The sequence below is a fragment of the Desmodus rotundus genome, chromosome 8 (genome assembly GCF_022682495.2).
Source record: "Desmodus rotundus isolate HL8 chromosome 8, HLdesRot8A.1, whole genome shotgun sequence".
In the NCBI taxonomy this organism is placed as follows: domain Eukaryota; kingdom Metazoa; phylum Chordata; class Mammalia; order Chiroptera; family Phyllostomidae; genus Desmodus; species Desmodus rotundus.
In genome coordinates this window covers 27,360,269-27,381,938 of record NC_071394.1, presented here as the reverse complement: position 1 = coordinate 27,381,938, position 21,670 = coordinate 27,360,269, and the positions used below count along the sequence as shown (strand labels likewise).

The 21,670-nt window shown below is 40.7% G+C and overlaps 1 protein-coding gene and 1 pseudogene across 4 annotated transcripts in view; one reads left to right on the top strand and one right to left on the bottom strand.

The window, feature by feature from the left end:
• VPS13B (vacuolar protein sorting 13 homolog B) overlaps nt 1-21,670 on the top strand; it is a 669,566-nt gene that overhangs the window by 558,943 nt on the left and 88,953 nt on the right. For all 4 annotated transcript variants that reach the window (XM_024572260.3, XM_024572257.3, XM_045181664.2 and 1 more), the window contains 3 exons: nt 7,296-7,492; nt 15,884-16,065; nt 17,290-17,639. In XM_024572260.3, the coding sequence (XP_024428028.2) occupies nt 7,296-7,492; nt 15,884-16,065; nt 17,290-17,639 (729 nt within the window). The remainder of the gene's footprint in view (nt 1-7,295; nt 7,493-15,883; nt 16,066-17,289; nt 17,640-21,670) is intronic.
• Nucleotides 13,519-14,613, bottom strand: LOC112315523 (leucine-rich repeat-containing protein 28 pseudogene; annotated as a pseudogene).

The window sequence follows — 21,670 nt, the reverse complement described above, 5'->3', positions numbered from 1 at the left end:
GATTGCTGAACTCCCCTAAACCTCAGCCTCTTCTTCAAGCATTTCTCCTGTCTTCAGCCGAAATGAAACTTTGCTGTCCTGTGGGACTCTGCACCTTGTAACTATCTGAGGTAGAGGCCCTTTATTCTCTTGGATTCCCACGGTCAGGAGATGGGATGCTCACCAATGAGCATCCCTTGCTCACCAATGCCACTTGGCTTTATTCTTCTACCCTCCTGTAAAACCCTTCTGCTGCTTCTAGACTCACTGCATCTAATTATATCATCCTCCCCCCTTTTGATCTGCCAAGTCTTGGGTCACTTTCTGTCATTCTCAGAGGTCTTTGCCCTGTGGCGTCCAGTCGTTTTCTTCACTGCTGTCGACATTCATGCCAAGGACCCAGCCAAACCCCAGGTTGACCTCCTCGCTCTTGTGCTTTTCCCTCCACTCCATCTGGCTGCCCACGCCCACACACAAGCCCTGGCCCTCGACAGCATCCAGAAGTGCTCTGCCTCCTGAGTCGTTCATTCCAGCCTCCTGATCTCAGTCTCTCAGTCGCTCCAACCTGCTTACTCAGCAGGTCCCACTGTAGTCATTTATTAAACTGTGTGTAAACCTGTAGTAATCTGCTTTCTTCCTATCCATCACCTTACTCTGTTTTTTCATCCCCTTTAACTGGTTTATAGCTTTAATTCATCATTTAAAGCACCCTCTTGCAAATAACTACCCTAAACTTGGTTGCTGTCTGTCTTTCCATTATACTTTCCTGACAAAAGGTTAAGGCTGGATGAACCTATAGTTATGTGTCAGCACAGGTAATTCCCCTCCCACTCTCCAGAATAACCAACCCTGTACTCTGGATGTCCGCTTGGATGGCTCACTGGTGCCTCCAATTCAGTTTGTCTAGAAATGAACTCACGATCTCCCCTCCTCTACCCGACATACATCACAAAGCTACTCCTCAGCAAGGCAAGTCAGCCTTACCCATCCCAGTGAATGACATCAGCATCCACACCACGGTTTGAGCCAGAAACCTGGGAGTCATTCTTGATACCTCCCTCTTCTTACATATAACCAGTCAAAAAAATTTGTGTCCTAAGAATCTCCTACGCACCACCCCACGGCCACCAACCATAAGCTAAACTGTACATTCCTAGCGTAGACCACTGCACACGCCTCCTAACTGGTCTTTTCACATCCATGCTTGCCCCTTTTTGATCCTAATGGTAGTCTCTACACAGTAGCCAAAGGTTTTAACAACATAGATTTGACTTCATTAACTTCTTTGCTGCAAACCCTTGAAGAGAGCCCTTTGACTTTATTAAGATAAGGTCCAAAATCCTAAAACCAATGTGCTTTTTATTACATACATTTCACAAACAAGGGAGCTGAGGCTCAGAGTCATTGAACAAGTTGCTCAGGGTCTTAGACCAGTGATGCAGCTAGCAGGGCCAAGGTTTATACCAACGAGATTTATTTTTTGGTAGAGGAATGTTGACTGACACTTTCATTGCTTTGGTGGGGCAGGATGCTTAGCAGCTCTTGGTGGGTGGGCCCACAACAGGATTTTTTATGATGGACAAATAAGAAAATACAAAGATTATATTTATAATATTTATAAATTTATGGCTCAATCTATATTTGAATGAACAATTAACTAAAGTTGCCTCTAAAATACTAATTGTACTCAGTCACATTAGCTTTTTTTTTTTGAAGTTAAATATATTCTTATAATGGGAAAAGAATTAATATGTGAGTTTTGCAAATGCACTTATAGGCATACAATTTAAAATTTTTCAACAGAAGTTTCATTTGGAGTGAATTTATTAATAACCATTTATTAACCAAGGAAAATAGTATGTATAAAAGAAAATCCTGACAAACACATAACTGGTATATTTTGGAATGCATTTCTTTAGTAGTTTTCTATTGTTTTCTACATTTTCAGAGTAGCCTGGAATGTTCCAGTTGAAGTATGTAACCACAGAGCCAGCCTCACACAAAGTTGTGAACCAAAGCTTTTTATTTGGTTTTCTTCCAAATCTCTCTTTTTGATTTCTTTCAGTTCCTTTTCTCTAAGCCCCAGTGTTGGTACAGTCCACTTTAATTGCCAGTAAACTGCCAATGGCTTCCCACAACAGTTCCCAGCTTCGATTGCCTTATGTGTGGACCTGTTCCAACCCTCGCCTTGTACATCAAAACTTACTAGGACTTTTTCCTGTAGGCCCCACTCTGCTTCCCAATGTGACCGCTAATTTTCATAAGCTATTATATATTACTTTTAATGGAGAACGTCTGGAGACAATACCAGAAACAAGTATTTTTTTCACCCTTTTCTGTGTATCCTCTCTACCAAGAAGATGATTTTGAAATTTACATCCTATGAATTGTATTTTAAAAATAAGTATTTTGATTATGCTTTTTCTAAACTCATGGGTGCTCTTCCACTGAAATTTTTATATTCTCATACACATGCCTCACCCACTCCCCACAGCCTACCGACCTCTGGCTGTGAGTGCCCTAGGCCAAAGGACCGGCTCACTGGCAGTCACTGGCAGTGCAGAGGAGCTCAGCAGTAGGATGTTCCTTTCTCTCTCAACTCATAGCCGACATGAAGGGACACATTTTTTTTTTATTGTTGTTCAAGTACAGTTGTCTCCATTTTCCCCCCACCACTACCCCCCACCCCTACCTCCCACCCTCAGTCCTACCCCCCTTTGGCTTTGTCCAGGGGTCCTTTACACATGTTCCTTGATGACCCCCTTCTTTCCCCTGTTACCCCCCTTCCCCCTCCTCTCTGGCTTACTTAATTTAGCATAATTCTGTCCAGTTCCAACCATGCTGTCATGAAGGGTAGGGGTTCCTTCTTTCTTTATACTGTATAGTATTCCATTGTGTAAATGTACCATAGTTTTTTGATCCACTCATTTGCTGATGGGCACTTAGGTTGCTTCCAACACTTGGCTGTTGGAAATTGTGTTGCTATGACCATTGGGGTGCATAGGTTCTTTTGAATTGGTGTTTCAGGATTCCTAGGGTATAATCCCAGCAGTGGAAGGGACACATTTTTTTTTTTATTACCATTTCTACAGAGGGGAAGGGAGGGAGAAAGGGAGGGAGAGAAGGATTGCTCGGTGGCCTCTCATATGTGCCCCAACCGGCAACAAAACCCACAACCCAGGCATGTGCCCTGACCAGGAATTGACCCAATGACTTTTCACTTTGCAGAATGATGCCCAACCAACTGAGCCACAACGGTCAGGGCATGAGGGGACACATTTTAATAGATGTTCACCAGAAAACTGTTGAACCATGATTATTACTGTTTCTGAGCATCCAGGTTCAAGGTTTATTATTTTCTTCCAAGTCCAATCCATTGTTAAGGACTCTTAATTACAACCTCCCTAATTCTTATAACACCACCCATGCTTCGGAAGTGTTTTTTGAGCATGAAAAGGATGAATAATTTGTAACTAACATTTCTTAAGTTTTTACTATGTGGTATTGAATGAAATGCTTTGTCTCTTTTAACCCTCACAGTAATTCATGAGAGTATTTCTGTTATTTTCCCCTTTTTATTTTATTTTTTTCTTTTTTTACGGAATTTTATTTTTTTTTATTTTTTATTGTTATTCAATTACAGTTGTGTGCCTCTTCTCCCCATCCCTCCACCCCACCCCAGCCAAACCCCCGTCCCTCCCCCACCTCCACCCTCCCCCTTGATTTTGTCCATGTGTCCTTTATAGTAGTTCCTGTTATTTTCCCCTTTTTAGAGGTATAGGAACTAATGTTAAAAAATTAATTTGCCCAAGAATGCATAGCTAATGGAGGTAGGATTTGAATCCTATTAGGTCTGACTCCAAACTTCATGCTTTTGTCTTCTATAATTCCTTATGGAGATTTTTTAATGTGTCAGTTGGGCTGAATCACCTAGTATGTGATTCACCCATTCATCCACTCATGAATTATTTATTCACTTATTTAGCAACTGTTTTTGAACATTCACTGTATACACTTTGCCAGGTGCTGTGAAAACCCAAAGCTTAGCCAAATAGAAATCATTCCCTCAAGGACTGCGTCCACCAGGAAGATGTCATATGTAGAAATAACTGTAACATGAGGTATACAGCGATAAGAGCTGTGAAGCAGATTCCCACTTAAAAAAACTATTGGCGTTCAGAAAAGGGAGAGAATTTAGGAGGTGTTATTTCCTTTGAACTTGATAGATGGGAAGGAATTAAACATGAGACAACAAGAAACTGGAGAGTCTTATGAGTATTTCAGGCAGAGAGAGTATGTAGGAACAAAGACCCAGAAGGGAAAGTTAGAAAAAGGATGCCATGGAAGGCAAGAAAAGAATTTTAAGAAATGTTAGCTGTAAGTGGAACACTATGGACGTGTTGTTTGTCCTCGTCACCCGCCAGAACACGGGCCTCCGTTTCATCACGCTGTCAGCCTCTGCTGCATGTCCACATGTTCTCCTCCTCCCATCGCGCACCTCTTCACATGTGGGTGCTCACGTTCCTGTTTAAAGGAAGAGAGGTTAGGAAGAAATCTGTCGCTTCAGGAAGCTTTTATTAAGATCTTATTATGCCCCCAAACTGTTAGATGGTAAGAATATTTTTTAAAATATGCCATTTTTTGAAACTGCTTTATGACCCAGCAATTCCTCTTCTGGGAATATATCTGAAGATACCCAAAACAGTAATTTGAAAGAATATATGCACCCCTATGTTCATTGTAGCATTATTTATAATAGCCAAGCTTTGGAAGCAGCCCAAGTGTCCATCAGTAGAGAAGTGGGTAAAACAGCTGTGGTATCTTTACACAGTGGAATACTACTTGGCTGTAAAAAAGAAGAAAACTTTACCCTTTGCAACAGCATGGATGGACCTAGAGAATATTATACTAAGTAAAATAAGCCAGTCAGAGAAAGACAAATACCATATGATTTTACTGATTGGAATCTAATGAACAAAATGAACTAACAGGCAAAATAGAGACAGACTCATAGGTAGAGAGCAGGCTGACAGCTGTGGTGGGGTTGGGAGGCTGGGGGTGGAAGGATTGAGCAAAAAAAAGAAAAAATAGAGAAAGAACTCACAGACACAGACAACAGTGTGGTGATTGGCGGTGGGGAGCTGGGGTTACTGGGCTGAGGTGGCAGAGGGTATGGGGGCATAAGTGGTGATGGGGGCAGACTTGACTTGGGGTGGTGAACACGCAATACGGTTGCAAAGTGTAATGCCTTCTATGACTGACCAGTGATTAGACGTAGAAGCGGCATAGCAGCAGCGGTGGTCAGTTCTGAGGGTGGAAGTGAGGGAGTACTTCAGGAGAGGAGACACAGAGGAGCCCAGTCCTTGTTCTTTTTCTAAGACAAATGGGATCAACCCACATGTTCTATTTTTAAACTTAATTTTTAATGTAATAATATATCTTGTATATCTTTTGTGTTAGTATATATAGATATTATTTATTCATTTTAGGGGCTGTAATCCATTAATTGCATTTATGTAGAATAACTTAAAACTACTATAACATATTTAATAGGTCTGCATGTTATATTTAGTCCTCTATTGATGGATATTGTGTTGTTCTGTACTTACTAATACATACGATACTGTTAAATATAACACATGCACACTTGCATTGGAACCTCTGTGAAATAAATTCTTAGATGTATATTTCCAAGCTTTAAATAGATATTGTCAAATTACCCTCCGAAAATATTGTGTAGAAATGCTTTTTGTATCTCTCCAGAAATGGGACCTGTCAATCTTTGGAAACTGCCAAATTAATTAATAAGTATATTACATTATTGCTTTTGTTTTTAATTTCTTCAAGTATTAGTGAAGTTGAGATCTTTTTGTGGCGTGTGTGTTTTATGTGTGTGCACGTGCACACAAACTCACTGCTGTCAGTGTCTGGGATTTTACCTATGCAGGCTAATCATTTTGCCCGTCAGTGTTTCACGGATGCTGGCAGAAGACGTAAGACTCTTAGGTGAGAAACAACAAACATTGTTGCTCGCAGGCTGCATGAGCATCGTGTTTGTACTGGTTTCTCTTGTCCCCAAGTCAACTGCAGAGGGCCACCCACGGGGGTGTTATGCATGGAGTAGAGATGTGACACAGTGAGGAACATGAGCTTCTCGAATCCACCTCTTAGAGCACACCTGCTCTTTGTCCTGGGGACAGACTTCTTCACCCCTCACGGTTGCTCGCTGCAAACCGCTCAGCTCCCAGGGCCTGGCATCCTTTGCACACCTAGTAAGAATATGCAGGGGCGCTCAAGGCCCGTGCCTTTGCTTATTTTTCTATACACGTACTTTTCATTTTCTTACTGATTTATAAGAGCTCTCTGCTATCACAGTTATTCCTACATATATCATTGACTGTTGTGTCGTATTCTACTTTGTTTTATTTAATTTGATTTTATCAGTTATGGTTTTGTTTTGTTACATCCATGAGTTTCATGACATACATGGGAAAGGATGCCCTATTATAAAAACATCAACTATGTTTTTTCTCTTAATCTGTCAGTTTTCAGCCTTCAATATTTTGATCCTTTTGCAATTTACTTCCTCTTTTTTTATTGTATCTTTTTCCATTACCATTTAACCCCCCTTATAAGCTCCTCCCCCCATACAAACACTATATTGTTGTCCATGTCCATTATTCCTTTTTCCTTTTTGCTCCATCCCTCCACTCCCTCCCCACCCCGCCCCGCCCCTCCCCACCCCCAGTTGTCAGCCTGCTCTCTATCTATGAGTCTGTCTCTATTTTGCATCCTAGTTCAGTTTGTTCATACAGGAATGATAATAGGGACCCACTCTGGTTTTACCAAATGACTGGCCAGTTCTTGCAACCTCGTTTCTCGTCTTTTCCCTACTTGTTTGAGATGGCATCTTTATTACACACTAAAATTTATCTGTACTTTCATCATATACTATTTTTTATTCTATTCTTTTAATCTATTTGGATGTTACTATTCCAACTTTATCTTGAATTACTATGGTTTTATAATACATTTAACACTTGCTTGGATTTGTTCCCCATTGTTTCTAATTTAAAAACTTTCTTGGCCGTTTTCACATCTTATTCTTGAATGAGTCTTTTAAAGTAAAATAGGTAACCAACATGAATGTAAGTATTTATTCCAGAGAAATTGTAAACTATTGTCTTTTACAACCTTATTCCTTTTTAAAAGTCTTATTAATGTTGTAACTTTTATGAAGATTTAATTTGCATTTTAACAAACATAGAAGCTAGTTTCTATTTGCACCCTGTAAAATCTTTTTTTATTTATTATAGATTCCTTGCAGTCTGGAATACTGGGATGAACTCCAGAAGGTTTTTGTTGCATTTCAAGAATTTAGTCTGTCTGAAAGCAAAGTTTGTGAGCTGCAGTTGCCCGATATCAATCTTGTGAATGACCAGAAGAAACTGGTATCCTCGGATCTGTGGAGAATTGTCTTAAACAGCAGTCAAAACGGAGCTGATGACCAAAGGTAACTCCATGAAAAACGGGGTAGTGGCATTATGCTAGAAAGCAATCTTCAGGTCATCTTATTTAGTGCCCCCTCACTTAGCCGTATCTCAGCTGGCTGGCAGCCACCTCTGTCGCAACTGCAGATGAGAACCAGGAAGCAAGACAGAAGCTGATGTTGCAAAGTCTATGTACTAAAAATCCTGTGTTTTCTCATAATAAACCCTCACTAAGAACCTCAAAGACAAACCTCCAGACATTAGAAAAACTTGGCTAACTAAAATAACATACCTGAAGGATTTCAATTAGCTAAACTTCTATTTAGCTCTAGAGTCTGTTTGACCATAATGAATCTCTAGGCTATAGACTTCAGGGATTCTAAATCATGTCCCCAGAACTTCCTGTTCCTCACCTCCTATAGGATATCTGGTTAGTGGCAACAAAAAGCCAGATTGTCCCTATTTCCAGTGTTTGCTTAAGATTGGTACATCCATGAACTGAGAGTGGAGAAAAAATGGCTTCAACAACCTGTTTGTCAGCATTTTCTGTTCATGCTCCCATGAAAGAAACAGGTGACTACATTGCACTTAGTGGCACGGTTTTCTCGGCTCCTCTGCTCTTATGCACGCCCTGGGCCTGTGCCCATTCCACTGTCCATCGTGTTCGGGGTCTAACCTTCCAATTCTCCCGACAAGTCAGCTTTAGCATTATCTTAGTCCTTTTATGTAATCCCTCCTTTTTTTCCCCAAACAACATCTGACACTAAGAGAGAGAAAAAGCATCCACCACCCTGAAAATCAACTTTTTTCTATTTTGCCTTTATTTTTGCCCGGTATTATATGCCGTTACAAGGTTATAATCATAGCTCATCATTTGGTATTCTGACTCCTACCTTATATTATATATACACGAGTGGTTGTGAATGCTTTCTCTCTTTTTTATTAACAATAATGTATGTGTATTGAACAACATTTGAGAAGACAATATACCATACATAATTATATCACAGCGAAAGAACCTGTTAACGTTTTAGTCTGTAGCCTCACAGTCTTTTTAATTGATTACTTTGTATGCTTAAAAATAATATATGTCATATTTCATATATTCTGTTGCTAGATCATTTGGGCTCTTCAAAAATAATTACCTTCCAGGCATAGTTGTAGTAATATACAGTTAGTGAAAATGTATTAGAGGAGTGGGATCTTGATTTTATCTGTCTGTAATGCAGCAATGAAAAGAACACCCATCCTGTGGAAATTAGCAGATGGATATAGAAAGTGTGCCTAATGTAAGTATAGGTTACCTAGCTAGGAAATCTCAGAAAATATGGGTAATGAAATTCAGCGTCAAGTTAGAAAACAGTTCTTGATTCTGACTAAAGAGTGCATTTTCATCATTGAAAGAAGCATTTTAGGCAAGGTTAATTCCTCTGAATCTGAAACATTCCTAAAAATTACTTTTGCGGTAAACTTAACCCTACAAAAATGTAGCACCTTTCGGGAATGGTAACTTATGCAGACAATCAAGTCAGGCAGTTTTTCACCAAGCCTTTGACATCCTGTGAGCGTAGGCCTTGTGTCCTCACCTGGGCTTTTCAACCTACCTCATGTTTCACACCCGATCTTGCTTTCAGTCATTTGAGATTATTTTTCACGTAGAAATTGATATTAATGAAATTAAGTTTAAAGATTTGGTTTAAAAGTCAACGTAATAAAACACTGCTAAGATATTTTTCAGAATGGACAATAAATTTCATACAGTTTCTAGAAAGAAAACATCAGTGCTTTGATAAATGCCCACATTCTATTCTGAAAGAAGCTGGTGCAGTTAGCTCCAGTGTATTGTGTCACAAGAAATCTAGAACTGGACAAAAGCTTGACACATTTATGATCAGAGGTGGTCACATAGGTGATATTTGCAATGGTTTGAAAAGGATGTGAATCACACTGTACATTATTGGAAGAAAGTTCATAAAAAATAACTCCCATGAAGATTTTTTTAAAGGCCTTTTGTCCGCAATTGTCATAAAGTTCAGTAGCATAGGGCAGCTGAGTGGTAATGGCATCACTGTGTGTATGTAAATAGAAGCACTGCTTACAGGAGATTTCAATTAGAGACCTAGGTTTAAGTCCTGGCTCTAGCTAGCCAGCTCTTTGACTTTGAGAAACTGAGTTCTAAGATGAGGCCTTACAGAAGGAATGGGAGCTAACTAGTTCCAAGGCTTATATCAACACAGGACTAGAATCTTTTGTCTTAACACAGGACTAGAGACAAAAGATTCAGTCCCTTAAAACCCTGGTATGTTTATCCCATTCAGGTATATTATCTTAAACTCAATCACTGTCTCTGTAATAATTATATGCCACTATCTTTAACTAATGGTTTGCTTGACCATGTGAAAATGAATGATAGGTAATGATTATTGGATTTTTATGAAGTTAGTATTTGGAGTAACTTCAAGCTTAGTTTCCACACTAGTATTGACCTTTAAGAGACTTCTCCTATTTGCTTGTGCACTGGACTGAAGGCAAGAGATACAACCTTTAAGCCCTGATCAGATACCCATTTCAGCTGTATTTTTAATCTCATCGTATATGTATTTGTCCACACCATTACTGAAGGCTAAATAAACCCTTAATCAGTTAGGACCTGACAAGAAACAGAAGGCACACTAAAACAGGGTAATTGAAGAGCGTTTAATGAAAAGACTATTTATTTACAAAAGTGTGCACAGGTGTAAGGGATAGAGCTAGGAATCCTGGGGAAGCATCCTGCTCTTAGGCCTAAAGGAGCCAGGTGATAGAGCCATTACCAACACTAACTCCGAGCAGGTGGTTGTAGCTGCTTTGGATGGTGGGGCACAGCAATGTATAGAAAGATGGCCAAGAAGGAGTCAGGGGAATACATCCCTCACCCTTCTCTCCTGCTTTCTACTCTCTTGTCTACTCTCTTGTGGGCACCTCCCACTGGCTGAGCCAAAGAACAAGCCAGAGGACAAAGCAGCTTGTTGATATAGCCCAGGGGCAAAGAAGAGGATGGGAAGGGGTGGAAAATGGATCTGGAGGGCAAACAGAACATAGCCAGCAAGCACACACTCTGTGTGGAGTTTCTCACCCGGTGATACCCCCTAGGAGGGCAACAATGGAAATGGAGTGGTGGGCCCAGCTCTGATCAGGCTTGGAGCCACCCTGTTAGGTTACTGAGATTTGGTATAAATCGGACGTCTTCTGATGGACTACAACAACTTTCAGCTTTGTTTCCCCCCTCTTATCCTCACTTCAAGTGGCTAACTCCAGAAGTATGTGATATGCATATTCACACCAATTGCAGGCAATATCATGCAACACAATAATAACTGTGCAGACTTGATATGTGTGTGCAGCCAGCCTTTTACAAGTTATGTGCTGATAAGGGGAAGCTCTGTTCACCTGTGCCACCTCTCTGGTGGGTGTTGTCCTTATTGCCGCCATTTTCCCACAACATTAAAACATGGGGGCACATTGTTTGCAAGGACTTTTTATCCCCACCCCCCAAAATGCTGCTTCAGGAAGAAGGTGTTCTGGAAAGAGAAGTAGCTTAGGGTATGTGATTGTTTCTTCGGGCAATAAAAATTGAAACTCCAGTGAGTTTTTTGGAATACTTTCATCTTTGAATGTGCCAAAAAAATATATATATATACATATATATATATATATATATAGGCTTCAGTCCCTAAAGATCCCATAAAAGAAGTCACTGTCCGCTCATAGTTGGTAATCTTTGAGACCATGGTCCACAGTCCACAGCTTTTTTTGTGAGGAAGAAATGCATTTTAATACCCCAAAGCCTTGATTCTTGCCTAGATGGACTGTGGAGGGATCAGAGAAAGAGCTTTGTGATGGTCAAATCCCTGGATCATTTCTTTCCTCTCCCTGGGTTGAACTTTCTCCTTCCAGCAAGTGCCGGCGGCCTCCACGTGTGGTCCCCTCCACTGGGCTACCAGCAGCGGCACTTTTAGGTGAACCTAAATTTGTTGGGTACCATTGTAAAAAATCCTTTCTTTCATAAACTATTCAGATGTAAATATCGACATTTGGAATTGCTTTGTCACCTGTGTTTCTAGTCACACAGTGATAGAATCCAAGATTTATCAAGAAAATTCTTTCCTAGAGCTAAATTTGTTTTTGCCTCCTTTCCCTTGGGCAGAAGGAATGCTCGTACATTACCCAAGTGTCTTTTCGAAGGCTTTTACTATTTCCTTTTAGTGGGTGATTTGACCCTGTGTAACAGCCCCCCCCAGGGAGTTGGTCTTTTGCCAGGTAGTCCTTCTCCCCACACATTCCTCAAAGTACCCAGCGTTCCTCAGGCTCACCTTAAGTTCTAGGCCGATGGTATTGACTGCGTCTCTGTGTCATAGTGCTCATTCGGTGAACCCTGGGAGATATATTCTGTCTCTCTATATATATTTTTAATAATATATTTTATAATATATATATTTCTAAAGTGTATACACACACACACAAACATTTTTAAAGACTTATATAAAGGCGTCCTTTACCTGAGGGCTCATGTAAGCCTGTTTTTAAGCCACAGATTGCAGCCCATTAGTGGGTCATGAAATCAATTTATCCTGTTGCAGCAGGAATTTTTTAATAAAATAGAAAATATCACTGTGAAAAGGACAAATGTCATATAATTACACGTATGTGAGATACCAAGAACAGTCAAATTTATAGAGACAAATAGGATGGGGGTTGCTGGGGAATGAAGAAGGTAGTGCTTAATGCTGCAGAGTTAGTTCCCGTTTGGGAAGAGGGAAGATCTCTGGAGCTGGACGGTGGGACAGCTGCCCAACGGCGCGAAGGCACGGCTGCCGCGTAGCTTACCTCAGTTTTAAAGTATCAGACTTTGTCGTATTTTCAGTAAATCTCCTCTCCCCTCCCTCATTGTAAGGTGTACTAGGCTACAATAATTTTACTGATTCAAAACATAGTTAAAGTAAATTGGGATTATATATACCATATTATTTTGTGTTTAAGAAACTTTCATTTTGATATGACTCAAATTTTTAAAGGAAAGTCTAAATTTTTAAATATAGATTTACTTCATGACCATTTTAGTCATAATTTCAAGATTTTTCAAGATTAAGTAAGATAGTGCTGACCACTACAATATGCTAGGAGTCACTATACTCTTAAATACCTAAAAATATCTCTTTCTAACCATTGATGTGCATTAACTTAGGAAAAGTGAAGGATTAATCGATTTGTTTTAAGGAAAGACTGGCATATACTCACGATGTTTTAGCAGCCATTTTCAGTATGTTTTAGTATCTGCTACTCTTCAGAGATAGAATAAAATCATGGAAAATATCAAGAGTATCAAAAATTGTAGTTGACAAAAAAAAATGCCTCAGATAAACCTCAAATTGTGTACACACTGTTTCTCAAAGAACTCTCACCTGGATTTTTAATAAAATTTTTACTAACATTGTACCCTACTTTTAACAGCTTCTTAACACAGCACTCAGAAATGAGCCCATATGTGTACAACACATACAAATAATACATTTTGCTCTCTCTGAGTAGATACGGTTTAATTTTACCTTGCCAATAAAATATTTTATTTGTAACTCTACAGATAAATTTCGAGGAAGCCATTTGGATTAGTATGCCTGTTTATAGGAAGTTTTCAGAATGTACTTAACTGCATTTTTGCACATAGCATGTAGTCGATTACATAGATTCCCCCAGAGTGTGTTTTCTTTATATGCAGTGGAGACTTATAACATTGCACTAAATACCAACACATAACTGTTACCTGCCTGGAGCTAAACTCTCAGTACAACTGATGGAGTGCTCCTTTCTTTTCTCTTCTTTTAATTTGGGGGAGGATATATTCAGTTTGGAAGCTCAGTCATGACACTTCCAGGGAGTTCTGCAGTTCTCCCCTCCCACCCCACCCCCCATTTGATAGGACAGGATGTAAGGGCCCGTTTGGCCTGGCTGGACTCTCCCTCTCCTCTGCTGCACAATCAGCACATGACATGCAGGCAACTGCGGTATCAAGCCCGTAACACTCCTGAGACGCCTGAGCATTTATCCACTCAGTAGGTCAAAAGTCTGCAGACGCTGGGTGGAGCAGCAGTAAGCCACCAAACTGCCAGGTGTCCTCCCTGGTGCAGCCACACCCTCAGCATCTCTCTCAAGGGAAAGAGCTTGGGATAGTCAGTGCTACTCGTGGGCTCACGACACCTGTGACAGCGCCCAGGGGACAGTGCAGCAGCTCCAGGAGGCTTCTGGGTAATGAGATAAGAGACAGAGAGTTCAGATCTTTCAGACAGCTGTGGTGGGTGTGACCCCTACTCCTCAGGGCCAGCTCTGGCGGAGGCAGGATGTGGTCATTCTCTGTCCCTATGGCCTTCACCTCGGAGGAAAATGGTTAGTTGCCCTGATGAAAAGGAAAGCAGCTTTACCTTGAAACTTGGATGAGAGCACTGCAGCCACTGCCCCCAAGGACTTTGTTGTACAGATAGGGTGCTAAGCCCTACTGGTGAATGCTGTCGTCCACCTACACATATTCTAGTTCTCAAGATGGACCCAAAGCAATTGGCAAAAATGCAGATGGTCTCCAGCCAAGGAGAGCTCGTTGAGGTTGGTGCAGCACACACCTCAGTCAACCTCGGTCCACGGCCAGGTTCTGCAGAGAAAGGCACCAGTGAAGCCTCTTGCGTCAGGTTAGCAAACCATGGTAGACGTGTCTAGTGTCTGCAGCTCCCTTGACTGCCAAGCTGTGGAGATGGGTATCGCAGTTGCCCGTTAGCTAACGGAGGGTGACGTGCAGCTCTCAGATGACCAATTTCTGGGCAAACAATTTCTAAGGCATCGCCACTAAGATCCAAACACTGGGGTTTTACACGGGACCCAATGGCTTCCAGAACCACAACTGTGTTATTTGAATGAAGGTACAGTTCCACCAGGTTTGGAAGCATCTGAGCAAGGTTGTGAGTGAGTTCCTCTGCATATAGAGTCTCTCCAAGTACTACAGTCCCTCATTTTTCAGAAGCTCCAATGGGAAATGGTGCAGATTCCTGTACGTGAAGAACACATCCTTGGCCTCTTCCAGCCTTGCCACAAAGATCATCTTTCAGAGTGCAGATGCCATGGCTGAAAAGATCCCCACAAGCACGGTGCAGCACTACATCTTGTCAAAACTGGCCCACTTCTCGGTGCCAGCAGAGCCAGCGCTCCGGGACGCAGGCTGCGCTGGCCCGCAAGCCGAGCTCCTCGCTTTCATTTTCACAGGCTTTTCACAACCTCTCTCAGAACTCGGCTGAAGATTCACACTCTGAGAATCCCACATGACTCACCCCACACCATTCTGAGTTCCTCTTATGTTTCCACTCTGGCAGCACTTCTGACTTTCCTATTCCTGGGTGGTGGTTCTGTTTTGTAATGTTTCTACATGTCTACATATTTTACATCACCAGTTAGACTGTGAGTTCTTTGAAAACCAAAGATTTATTTCTTCAGTTTTTCTTGTCATAGTTCTCCCGAAGATACTGTAAATCACAGTGTTGCTTCTCTAGGCTCTTTGTGGATTTGGAGCCAGGCTACCATAACTGGAGAGCGAATTTTAGATTTGGAAAGAAAGGGGTGGGAGATGGGGAAGGGGAACAGGGCAGCATCACCTCCGTGTCCATAAGGACCAGGATGCACCGTGCTCCCTCCCAATCCCGGCTCCCATGCTTCTGCGGGCACTGGGAGCGAGGCAACTCGGCAGCCACCGCATGCACACATCTCCCTCCTACCAGTGCCCTCACTGTTCCTTTTCACTGGAGTTTACTTGTATAAAATGGTGTTAAGAAGATGGGCAAGTGAAGAGAAGACCCATGCAGTGTAATTGTCGATGGACCTTGGTTCTTCTTCACATGGTCGTGACTTTGGTGGCACTTACTGCAGTGTTCAGTGGGTGTCCAATAAAGAGTACTGACTAATTCATATGGGAATATGGCTGTGGCAGTCTGGAGAAGTCAAACAAGAGTGAAACTATTATGGTGACACTGGAAGTATCGGGTTTTCTGAACAGCAGAGTCATACTCTGAATCATGTTGGTCTTAAACTAATGGGAGAACAAATGGTCCCGATGTTTTGTGAGATGGGGATGGAACGAAATTGGATCACAGGTAGGTCAACGCATCCTGGACTTTGAGGAATCCTTTGAAATTTTTCAGCTAATAGCTCAGGGTATAATCAACAAGAACTTAATGTTTAAAAACAACTAGTTTATGTTAAGTAAATAGAAAAGATTTGATAACATATTGACTATAGGGTAATGAGTGCTAGCTTTAAAAACCCTTACAGAAAGACATTTCACTTATGTGATATTGGAAAATTTAGGGTATTGAACTTCTTTTATTTCTTATTTCCTATAGCTGTGCAAGTGAATCTGGCTCTCAAAGCACTTGTGACCAACTTGTAACACCCACAGCCCTGGCTGCCTGCACTAGAGTGGACTCCTGCTTTACCCCATGGTTTGTCCCATCCCTCTGCATTTCCTTCCAGTTTGCTCACCTGGAGCTCCATCTCTGTCATCACCTGGACCAACTAGGCACAGGTACTCTTTACTTTAAATCAGAATAGCACCCACATAACTTACTATTGTGTCTTGTGTGTTCTCAAGACACAACTCACCTGTTTTTATCCAGATCGTTTATTTTCAGGAAGTAGAAAGTCTCGGAGGGGGTTCCATTCTGTGTACTGCAGTGTGAGTGACGTTCCAAAGTGCTGTGACTGCTAATCCCTCCCCCACCCAAAGCTCCCTCTGTACTGACCACCAGCCACATGCGGGTGGGGACTTTTAGAAGCGGCATTCATTTCCCCTAACCGTGGGCACTGGAAGAGTTATTCTGAAGTTAATTTCCTATAACAGGTGTGCCCCTTACTTTTGAACCATCTTATGGAACTAGTATATAGGTTACTAAATTGTATTGAACTGACATGATTTTGCATGCTTCCAATAGGGATTTTCAGGGAAGTTACAAAAATTGCAGGTTTTACTGTTAGGCCAATTAGGATCTTTTTGAAAGAAATATATCTGTTTTTGTTCTATATCCTGAGCCATTACATTAATGGTAAATAGAGTCTAAAAGTACTGGATATCACCTGATTTTAAAAGCATGAACCTTCTACAAAAGATGGGCAAATTCTCTAAAAATTTTTACAAGCTTTTACAGTCAGAGATTACATTTTCCCTCACCCCGAAAGTGGCCTTTTATAGATTTGTTAATGTTACATGAATAATTATTCCTAGAAGTCTTTACTAAACCTTTCCTAGTCAATATATTTTGACTCAGGCATTAGGTTTTTGACCTACATGTAATGGAAAAAATGAAAAAAAATCAGATTAAACACAGCAGCTGTTAAATATCTTGCCTTTTCAACATAAATGGAATTTAACCTGATTTTCTAACTCCCTTTGAGTCATGGTTTTGTTTTTGAAATTGAGTTGGTAGATACAGAGCACATCGAAAAATCTCTCCTTAGAATTTACCTCCTGCTCGTGTTGTTCGTTGTCTCTGTGGTCAAGTGTTTGTGAGACTGAATGTAACCTTTGGACGGTATGTATTTAAGAGACCTGCTGATTGAAAAACCAGTTGTGCTTGCAGATATCAAATAATAACTCAAATACTGTAATGTTTTCAGAAGAATGTTTAAATTTAGTAAGCATCAAATATTGAATTCAATGGCCAAAAAGGGAATAATTTACATGTCATCTCTGTATTTCCATAAAGCACTGACTCATCTCCATCGCTCTTCTTCTTGTCTGTTTTCCCAATAGCTCCGCCGCCAAGCCTACAGCCGTTTGTTTCTGATAAGAATGTGCCATCCGAACTAGAATACATGATTATCTCCTTCAGAGAACCACGCTTGTATCTTCGACAGTGGAACAATAGTTCTGTCTGCCGGGAGATTCAGTTCTCAGCTCAGGCGGACTGTCAACTTCTGGAGTGCAGAAACGTGACGATGCAAAGCCTGGTGAAACCCTTCAGCATCCTCGGACAGATTGCGGTTTCCAGCGATGCAGCAGCAAAGCTGCTTGACTGCACCATCGTGGTTGATTCCATATTTGTAAACTTCGGGCAGCACGCGATTCATTCTCTGAACACTGCCGTGCAAGCTTGGCAACAGGTATGCACATCCTAGAACAGTTTCTAGTTTGTCCACATGGGAACTTTTCCTAGATGGTCTGTGTTATCGCTTCCAATAATACGCACAAACCCAAATGTGAGAGAATGAAGAATTTGATGGGCACCATAATATTTGGGCCCTTCTCTGTTTTGACAAAGTGATACGTGTTATTTTTAAAAACTTTGGAGAATAGGGATTCTCTACACATGCATAGGAGATAATGCCCACATTTTTGTGACTAATATGCCACATCTGTGTGGAAAGTAACATATTCCCAGAAATTTTTCCCGAGTTTTGTGGTTTTAGTTGGCCAAAGCTTCAGCTTAGCTATGTATCACATTGTCTACACACCCAGTTCAGACATGAAGAGCCTGTGTGAGTCCTTCTGATGGTAAGCATTCCGTCTTTTCAAAGAGAAAAAGCAGTGAGAGGGAATGTGTGAGCACAAGATGGTCTTAGTCTTTCCCCTGCTATCATTCTGCCATTTTGAATCGGTAAAAAGCACTTCATAATGGATTTTAATTCCACAGAAAGTTTGGATAATAATATGCTCAGTGATTCAAGAACAAATCACTTACACTTCTCTTACTGATATTCAGTATAATAGTGTATTTCCATAAAGTGTGTGTTGCTATTTAAGCTCAGGCACTTCCCCACATATGTATAGTAACAAGCATTCATGCGGAGCTGGCTCCCCAAGAAAAATGGCCCCTCATCCCTCACTGACCTCATGTGGGAACAGGAGCGGTGCGGGGGAGGGAGGGGGAGCTTGAGTTCTCTAATGTAAGAATTTTTATGGGAATAAACTTTTCTTTATATGCATGAAGACCTATACAAGACTAAGGAATTAATTACCCAACATGGCACTCCAACAGCAAAGGGAAAGAAGATAACACATCTGTTTTATATTTTAAAATTCCTTTTTAAGGGCATTCCATGGTTTTCTTGTTGCAAAGGACATGCGTAAAATAAGAGCTAGTGTGATCTAAATCTTTGCAGCTGGTTCGAATAGCAATGTGAAAAAAACCTTCGTGGCTCCAATTTCTGTTTTTTGTCATATTTTGAACAATGCATTTAATAAAAAACAAACCTAGAAAATATAAAAGAGTCATTGATAGAAGATTTAAACCCAGGATATTTTTGTCATGGTATCAGGGCCATTATAAGAGGACTCGTGTGTAGCAACTACTGCAAAATGGCCTTTAGAAATACCAGTTTCCTCCCAGGGTAAAAATATTCTCTTAGACACAGCTATACATATAAATAAAATGCAGTGCATAAATATTTAAATGTTTTAAACCACATCAGAGTGTGAATGACTGGCTAACACAGTGCCTTGAAGGAATATTCTGAGTTGTTTTTTTTTCAAATGGAATTGTATATTTGATTAAGTAGAGCCATATGTCACGTAGCATATTGCTGACAGGTACATTCTATGAATAGTTGGTTCTGATTTATACAGGGATTTGGCAATGTTAACATGAGCCACAAGAGGATATACCTCTGTAATTGTTGCTGTAATTTTCTTGTTTCCTCCCATGTCAAGAGTACTTGCCACCAAGTTTTAATGTGGTAGGCATCTAACCCTGTGTATTCTAAAGTAAATACAAAAATGCACAACTTGGAAATTATAGGACATTTGACATTGAAATGGGCTTATAAAGGGTTATTAAGTTCATTGTTTCTAAAATACTCTGAATGTGGTTATCCCCTTTAGAGGGGAAGCTTGCTTTCCCAACTTTGATTTTATTGTGTGTATAGTGATAATATACAAGGTAATTGTTGCCAATGAGAAATATAAATTTAATGAGCAAGATAAGTTATTGGAGTTCTCCACATCCTTTTTATCAGATTCATATCTGAGACAAGTCATTTGTATCCAGTGTAGATGGACCAGACAGATGAAGCATGAAACAGTTTGGCCTTTCACCTTTAGGTCACAAGTTCAAGATTAACAGAAGTCTTCATTAGTGTCTGATTTCTCTGGCTGTAGATTTTTTTTATTTTTGTAAATGATTAATGTTTTGTGAAACCAGCTTAAAGACTCAGAATGCCACTTGAAGTTTGCTCTTTATTTTTATGTCATATTCCCACACTTGGACAAAATAGCATTTAAAGGGGATTTTTATTGTAAAATCAAGGTTATGCTAATGTGTCTTACACCAAAATGATATCTCTTTAATTTGCAAATGCCTATACAACACTCCACGCAGATCTTAAATGTAAGTAAGACACCTTTTAATTACACATCTGAGTGAGCATTCTGAGGTTTAGCCTATATGATGTCATATAAAATGGGTACAATCTTTTTATACCAGAATTTAAAACAGTCCAAGAAGTACTTAAACTTGTTACAGTTACAATGAACTCCACAGATGAAGGAGCAGTAGAGAAAATGCTCCCTAAGGACCTGGAGTATTCTTTAGAAAAATGTAAACAACCCCCTTGTGTTCTTTCATTTACATTTTTCCCTAAAACCCTCATCATTTATTAAAGGTCAGTTCTTAGAGATGAGGAAAGTAATAGGATCTTTTTCTCTGCTCAAGCCCGTCTGGTAACCTAACCTCTGTGTTACCAGCACAGTGATCCCAGTTCATTATGAAAACTGAATTTCTATCTCGGGGGTCTGTCTAAGTGGGAGTTTGAAATCATATCCCTTTCTTCATGTTTGTACTCTTGGACCTGACGGAGAGAAAAATGTTTACAAAGAGAGCATTTTGTGTTGATTATATAATGCTAAGTGGAAAACTCATCAAAACTAATTACACACTGTGACTCCCATTTAATTACAAACCTTTGTGTGCGATATGTAAGGTAGGATTGGATAGGGTAGATGAGAACAGGAACTGGCAGGACAGACACTCAGAGGAGAGAAATTGCTGGAAGAAGATTCACCAAAATGTTAATAGCAGTTAGCTCTGAATGTAAAATTAGAGACTTTTCAAAACAAAAACCACAATCCATATTTCATGTATTTTCTAATTTTTCTATTGTGAACATTTATTACATTTATAACTTTAAAAGTGTATCTGTTTCATAAGTTTTTATTATGTAGGTGTCAGGCATTATGCTGAGTATTGAAGGTAAATTTATAAATAACGCAGACCTGGCTCCTGCCCGTTATGGGGCATGGAGTCTGTGATGGAGACAATGTGGAGCCCAAAGACACACACATCATAACTTAGTCCCAATAGGGATAGATTCTGCGAAGGTGAACTATAGAGCATTATGTGAGCATAAAAGAAGGGGACCTAATCTCATCTGGAGAGGATCTCAGAAGGCTATTCCAAGGACGTAGCCTGAAAGCAGAAACCTGAAGGCTGAGTAGAAAGTTTGTCAAGCAAGGTTGAAAAGATATGTAGGCAGAGAAAGGGTGCTGAGGTCAGGAGTTTGCCGGGTTGGTGGATCGACAGGGAGGGACTGAAGGGGCTGGTGGAGCTGGGGTGCAGTGAGCCAGAGGAGAGCAGCTCAAGATGTGGCAGGGACCGGGATGGCTCAAGCCTGCTGGCAGTCAGGTTTTAAAATCACAGCTCATGATTAAAAGCCACAGCAGAGGATATTACAGTAGACAACAGGTAATTGTTGGCTTTGAATAGTCTGGTCTTACTTAGCCAGGGACTCTTCGTGGTTAGTATGGCTATCCGCCAGGGTTCTCCTCTGTGGGAATAGAGGTTTGGTGGGAATAGACGGCTGATAGAGCAAGGGGCTTAGAGGTCCACAGAGACATCTGGAAGAAAGATATTTCAGGGCCTCTATACCCACTGCAGCCATAGAGCACTGTCCACCCACTTTGGGGGGCTTCTGGACGTTTAGGAATGGATTCTACCTCCCAAGATAAGGCGCTAAGTCCAGTCTGGGTCCAGGCTGGACTCAGGGACCTTTACCCATAGACTGCTTGGCATCAGGCCTCATAATCACTTAGATAACTGTGCTCGTGAGTGGTATATCCCCTTTTACTCTCCCTCTTGTCAGTAAAATGGCAAATGATGGAGAGTGGCATTGTGACATTATTTACAACCACAGCCAAGAAA